The sequence below is a fragment of the Colias croceus genome, chromosome 13, assembly GCF_905220415.1.
Source record: "Colias croceus chromosome 13, ilColCroc2.1".
NCBI classification, from domain to species: domain Eukaryota; kingdom Metazoa; phylum Arthropoda; class Insecta; order Lepidoptera; family Pieridae; genus Colias; species Colias croceus.
The window spans coordinates 3,085,833-3,093,252 of record NC_059549.1 but is presented as its reverse complement, the minus strand read 5'-3'; the positions used below and the strand labels follow the sequence as shown (position 1 = coordinate 3,093,252).

The 7,420-nt window shown below is 37.2% G+C and overlaps 1 protein-coding gene across 1 annotated transcript; it reads right to left on the bottom strand.

Moving 5' to 3' along the window:
- Positions 1-5,127: 5,127 nt before the first annotated feature.
- LOC123697034 lies at positions 5,128-5,772 on the bottom strand. Its single transcript, XM_045643453.1, has one exon. The coding sequence runs from the start codon at positions 5,770-5,772 to the stop codon at positions 5,128-5,130; it is 645 nt and encodes a 214-aa protein (XP_045499409.1).
- Between the last annotated feature and the right edge of the window lie 1,648 nt (positions 5,773-7,420).

Genomic DNA, 7,420 nt, shown 5'->3' with positions numbered 1-7,420 from the left:
TTCAAGGCAAGCATTGGGCATTATAATTTCGGCAATAACACACTTTCGATTACCCCTGGTAAAAAAACCACCATTAATAATGCCAACAAAGGAAATTATGAAACAATATTCAACAACCCCGTCCCCTGCAATGTCTCAATCAATACAGGAGCTTCTGGATCAAGGTGTACTGAAGATCGTCACCAAAAGAACTCCCAGTTTTATTTCAAAGCTTTTTCTGAGGAAGAAAAGCGACGGCACTATGCGTCCGATATTCGACCTGCGGGAACTGAACACATTTATAAATGCAAAGCATTTTCGCCTGATTTCGCACTCCACGGTTCCCGAGTTTCTCCAGCCAGGGGACTGGATGGTAAAGCTAGACATCTCGTCAGCCTATTTTCACCTGGCCTGCGCCAAGTCTCACCGGCCTTTTATGAGAATAAGTTACCAGCTCCAACTTTACGAAATGACGTGCCTACCCTTTGGCCTAGCGTCAGCGCCGTACCTTTTCTCTTCAGTAACATGTTGGGTCGCGGAGACCCTGCGTGCAAAAGGTTGTCGAGTTCTAGTGTATCTAGACGACTACCTTCTGGTCAATCAGGACCAGTCCAAGTTATGTCGTCAGGCTGCGGAAGCCGTGCGACACTTGGAATATCTGGGATGGCAGATAAACTACCAAAAATCGGTTTTGACCCCCACTCAAGACTTGGAATATTTAGGCATACGATGGCAGACTGCAAAAAATGTTATGTCACTACCAGAGAAAAGGAGGGACAAGCTGGACAACGCCATAGCTCAGGTTCTGAAGAAACAACAGGTAAACCTTCGAGAACTACAATGCCTTTTGGGTCAACTGAACTTTGCGAATTTCGTTATCCCGCGGGGCCGATTACATTGTCGCAGAATGCAGATCTTTCTGCGTCGCTTCAACAAGAAGAGATCGCGACAGAAACTGCCAGTCCCAGCCATTGTGGCACAAGAGATGACGTGGTGGCGCGGAGCTACCCGGCACAGCATGCCAATACACAAAAAACCTGCCACCCATTTCCTGGCGACGGATGCTTCGGACTTTGGTTGGGGAGCCCAATTGAATGGGAAGACTATGTCAGGAGTCTGGTCAGTCCGTCAGAGAAGGTGGCATTGCAACAAAAAAGAGCTATACGCCGTAGTAACGGCTATAGAGAAGAATGTATAACTGTTGCGCAATGCACACCTTCTAATTCAGTCAGACAACAGGACACTGATTGCTTATATTCGAAAAGAAGGGGGGACGAGATCGATAGCCTTGTTAACACTAACTTCCAGGTTGTTACAGATAGTGGACCGCTACAAGATAACGGTGAGCGCATATTACCTACCGGGACGGTACAATATAATAGCGGACAGGCTATCACGAGGAAAACGTCCAGCAGAGTGGCATCTATTACCAAGAGCAACAGCGAAAGTGTTCCAGAAGTGGGGATAACCCCAGATCGACCTGTTTGCTACAAGAAAGTCTGCAGTAGTACAGGAATACGTGTCGATAGACTGCAGAGATCTATCAGCAAGTTATATAGACGCCTTCAGCAGGCCATGGAAGTATCAGCTAGCATGGGCATTCCCACCGCCAAGCCTCATACCACGGGTGCTAGCACATCTAAACAGTGCAACGGGAACGTATCTTGTAGTAGTCCCAGAATGGCCGAAGGCGTTTTGGCTCCAGGACCTGAAGGTCAGAGCCCTGGAACACCCGTACCAGATCATGAACCTGCCAGAAGTGCTGATAGATGTAACGACACTGTTACCCCCACCACAAGTGCAGACATTAACCCTGAAAGTTTGGAGGATTGGGGGTGGGGCGAACTAATAAAAGATTGGTCAGAGCAGGAAAAGAACCTGTTAAAGAGAAGCTGGCGAGTTTCCACATTATCAACGTATACGCCAGTCCTCAGAAGATGGCTATCCTGGTGTGTCAATTGTTCAGTAAATCCAAAGTGTCCAAAGCCAGCGGATATCGCCCGTTTTTTAATACATCTTAACGTAAATGAAAAATTATCATACAGCACGATATAATAATAATAATAATAAAGCTCATTTATTCCGTGTAATAAATCAAAATTTACATTTCAAATGTTTTGTTAGTTGTTAGTTTAACTTAATTTATTTTAGTATCTAATGTTAGTTTAATTTTTTCTTATTTCCACGGACCCCTTATTGGGTAAAAGCCTCCTCTCTCCTCTTCCATGTAATCCTATCCTGTGAAATTTTCATCCAGTTTTTGCCCACCGTTTCTATTAAATCATCAGCCCATCGCTTTCTTGGTTTACCTTTTTTCCTTTTTCCTGTTGGTCCTGCCCATTTAGTTGTCAGTAATGTCCATCTGTTATCTGTATATCTCGATATGTGACCCGCCCATTGCCATTTGAGATGTAGAGCTTGGCGGAGAGCATCTGTTAGTTTAGTTTTATTTCTTATGTCTTTGCTTCTAATCTTCTGTATTTTTTTTATTTTTAATATACTTCGTTCCATTGAACGTTGGCATGTGGTAATTTTGTTTTTAATTTTCTTTGTATATGTCCATGTCTGGCTCCCGTATGTCAAACTAGGTAAAATACAAGTATCCATCACTATTCTCTTCAATCCTATGTGGTAGTCTCCTTTTAAAATTTCTTTTTGAGCCCAAAATTTTTTCCATGTCCCATTAATTCTTCTATCAACTTCTTCTTCATTACAGTTTTCGTTAAATGATACTAGCTTTCCTAGATATATGTAGCTGTTAACATATTCGATTTTATTACCGGATATTTGTATTAATTTAGTTCGAGAATTGGTCATTATTTTAGTTTTTTGAAGGTTCATATGTAGGCCTACTTCCTGGCTGGAGTTCGATAACAGTTGTAACATTTGTTCTAGTTCGTTGGCTGAGTTGGCAAATAGAACTATGTCATCTGCGAATCTTAGATGACTAAGATATCGGCCTGAAATCCACAGCCCTTTGTTTTTCCAGTCAATACTCTGGAAGACGTCCTCCAATACTGCGATGAACAGCTTTGGCGATAAGGGGTCGCCTTGTCTAACTCCTCGTCCGATTTGTATCTCTTCTCCTTTGTTTTCTAACCGTATTCTGCTTACACTATGAGAGTAGATGTTCTTTAGAATGTTTATATATGTGGTACTTATTTTGCATGATTCGAGCGCTTTCCAAATTGAACAGTGAGTAATGGAGTCGAATGCTTTTGAGTAGTCAACAAAAGCTACATAAAGCGGGTGATTGAACTCTTTATATTTCTCTAGTACTTGGTCTAACGTGTGGATATGATCTATAGTTGAAAAGGCTGAACGAAAGCCTGCTTGTTCAATTGGTTGTTGGGAATCTATTAGTGGTGTTAACCGACTCAAAAGTATGGATGTGAAAAGTTTATAAATACTAGATAGAAGGCTAATAGGTCTATAATTAGCAATATCTAATGGATCACCTTTTTTGTAGAGCAAAACTATCTCTGAGCAGTACCATTGTTTAGGTACATTTTCGGTTTGAAGTACTAAGTTATAAAGTTGTGCGAGATATGGAGTGAGTACTGGTGCACCTATCTTTAAAGCTTCATTGGTAATATTATCTGGGCCTGGACTTTTGTCAGATTTTAGTTTTTTGATATGTTTTAATACTTCGTCCTCACTAACAAATTCGTTTACAATATCTACCTTATGTTGCGTACTCAAGGACTTTTTCTGTGTATTTTGTATCATTATTTCTGGTTTCTTATATAATTCTTTATAAAATGAAGTTGCGTAGTTAATAATATCCTGACGTGTTTTAGTTGTGTCTTGCTTTTTGTTTAGTTTAAGTATCCAGTCTTTATGTGTAGTAAGTTCTTTGTTAGCTCGTTTGATGCTTCTGTATTTGTCTAAGTTTTTCTCTATAATTTTGCTTCTATGGTTTTTGTAATCTCTTGCTATTTCTTTATTTGATAATTTAAACAATTTTTTAAGTTCCTCTTTAATTTCTTTTGTTTTATTTTTAGTTTTTAATAATTCTGTTCGCCTGTTTAGTAGTTTTATTGTTGATTCGCTTAGTATGTGAGTTTTATTGTCTCTGTTATTAGTTGTAGGTTTTTTAATAACGCTTGTTGAGATTATGTTTTCTAATTTGTCGTAGAAATATTGTATGTTTTTTGTATCATGATTGAGATTTATATTATTTTCTAAATTTTGTTTCAGTAGCTTTATGTAGAACATTTTTTCTTGGTCAGTTGAAGGTAACTTATGTTTCGATCTGAAAGTTTTCCTGCTCAATTTCGGTATTTTTAATGAAAGAGATGCTCGTACTAATCTATGGTCTGACGGATAGGACAGTTTATTCAGAACTTCTACATTATTTATAATTTTAGGTTCATTACACATTATAAAATCAATTTCGTTTCTCGTTCTATGGTCTGGCGACACCCAAGTCCATCTCCTATTGTGCCTCTTTTTAAAATATGTGTTCATTATAAACAGGTTTTGTTCGCAAGCATATTGAATTAATCTTTCACCTCTAGCATTCCGTCTCCCATATCCAAATTTACCCATTACAAAATTTTCATGACTAGATGGTTGTCCTATTTGGGCGTTGAAATCTCCCATAACGAATACGGTTTTGCCTTCAATTTCCTGGGCCGTCCTAAGATCGTTGTAGAATCTATCAAGTTCTTCCTCGCTCGCTTTTTCGGTAGGTGCGTATGCTTGAACAAGTGTAAGAAGTTGTTTGTTTAGATTAAGTTGTAATACCGCTACTCTTTCAGATATTCCACTATAATTTACTATGCAATTTTTATAATGTTTTTTGATTAAAAATCCTACGCCATATAGTCCCTTTGTTTCTCCTGTATAGCAGAGTATGTATTCCTGTAATTCTTCGATTTTGCAGCCCATTCTCCTTACTTCACTCAGTCCTATAATATCGAAGTCTACGCTTTTCAGTGCATGCAGCAGTTCAATTAATCGTTCTTGTGATGCTAAGGATCTTACGTTGTAGGTGCAGATTTTTAACAGATGGTTGCGCTTCATTTTTGAGGGGTGAGGGTGTTGGTCGTTGTCCCCACGGTGACCAACCGGCTTGGGGAAAGTATTTTTAAGTTCTTCTATTGTGGTTTGTGTTATATTGTTCCGGTGGCTGATAGGTATTTGCTATGCTTTGTGTTCTACTTTTCCGGTTAGAGATGTTGTAGAGTTGGATCGGCCTCTCATTAGTGTGAATGCGTTTTTCTTATTTTTTGTCGGTACGTTTTTCTCTGGCTGGATTGGGGTAGTTGGTGATATGGATAGATCCCTTTTCCGGTTGTTTGTCTGTGTAGAATAATCTTTAATAATAAGTTTATCGTAGTTAATAGTCGCATAATTCCCTTTATCTCGTTCTTCTTTGACCCTTTCGTGTAGTTCTCTTCTTTTTTGCAAGACCTCTTTAGGAAAATCTTCCGATACGTAAACATCACCAAGTTTCTTCTTATTCTTCATAATTGTATTTTTCAACCAACCATTAACACATGCCATGAGTATTGGTCTAGTTTTCCCTCCAACAGTATCTTTTTTTCCGATTCTATAAATCTTATTTACATCTTTAGGTTCAACCGTAATGTTCAGATGGGTAGTAAGTTTCTGGGTTACTTTTTCCAAAAGATCTGTTTGGGATGATTCTGTTTCCTTAAGACCATAAATAATAATGTTGTTTGATCTGCTGTTTTTCTCCAAATTCGCTATTTTTTCTTTTAAAATTTTATTTTCTAATCGTAATTCTTCAATTTCTCGTGTGAAAGGTGCTAGTTTTTCATCCATTTTATTTAAGACTTCTTTAGTTTGGTTTTGCATTTCGGTTTTAAGTTTGTCAAAAAGTGCTTCATTATTCATTTTAAAAAATTAAGTTTTAGTCTATGGTCAATATCGTGTCACCCGACTTTTATATTATCCCTTATCTTTTTCGAATGGCAACTCCCGATATTTTCCTTATGTTGGCAGTATGTATTTGACACTTGTCAAATATGTGACATCTGTCAATAACAGCTGTTGGTTATCGAAATGCTTTGAATTATGGAATTATTAATTAGTAAATTCAATTGTTGAAAACTTATCTTTTCTTAGTTCCCGATGATTTTTGTGCAGTTTCGATGTTTATTTATGAATAATTACACTTTTCACTGAATATGGATAACTTATACAGATGATTGAGGTTTAAATAGCGGAGCACAACAATTGTACGTATTACTTTGACAGTCACCGGAAGTCAAGATATTGCAGCACGATACTGGTCCATAAATCAGCTATTTTAACATTCTGCGGTCCTCATATAGAAAAAGAGTCATTTTCAAATTTTATTATTAAACACACCCTTAAAGCAATTGGCGCCTGTAACCCTAAGGCTGTTAGACCGTTGATTATATGGGATCCGAGAACTGTTCTTGAGTGGCTCTCGTCTAACCCGCTAAAGGATACCCTATTTGATATTTCTCGTAGAGCAGCTACGATATTATTACTAGCTTCAGGACGACGGGTTCATGATCTTACTTTGTTAAATATATCGGATAATAGTTTCTTTGATAATGGTGAAAACATCTACCTAATACCAGCTTTTGGTTCAAAAACAGATAGATACTCATAGTTCTCGTCAATCAGCTTGGAAACTTACGAAACATCCGGATAAAAACATCTGTCCAGTCACTTTTGTACGGCTTTTAATACAAAAGAGTTATTCAAAACGTAGTGAAGCTAATAATTTAAAAAACCTATAAACAAAACTAAAGCTGCTTCCCGTACAGTGATTGGGAATTGGGTACGCTCTGTACTCAGAGACAGCGGAATAAATGCTTCTCCAGGCAGCTGTAGATCGGCGGTAGCATCATTAGGATGGCTGGAGAATCAGCCTATAGATGAAATATTATCACGAGGAAATTGGAAATCCTCCGATACATTTTTTAAACATTATTGTCGTGAAATTGAGCTATCTAATGAAAATAATAGAAATTTGATTTTTAATACTTTTACATTATCATAGAATATATATTTTTAACGTTAATATTTTTATATTGATTGAATATTGATTAAAAGTTAAAGGCTACTTAAAATAGTATATTATTTTAATTTGGTCTAAACATAAAATATTGTGCATATTAATTATGTGAAATGATTTAATGATTACAAGTAAGGAAATATGAAAAATGCTATAATAAATTGTTTGAATATTATATATGACTTTTATTTTGTATATTTTATATTCATCATAGCGTTGTGTCTTTTTATTTCACCAGCAGATAACAAACACGTCTTCATAACAATGCTGTATGTTTTCCAGAGGCACATTAATATAACGGTTTTACATTACAATAAAACCGATATTATGTGCCGAAAAGGAAAACATACAGCATTGCAGGAAGTCCTTCCTGGTGAAGACTATGATTCGAAAAATGAATTCGGTTCCCCCATCACCTTG

Excerpts from the sequence above, each read along its gene's own strand:
- LOC123697034 (XM_045643453.1), bottom strand. The coding sequence starts at position 5,772 with ATGGATGAAAAACTAGCACCTTTCACACGAGAAATTGAAGAATTACGA.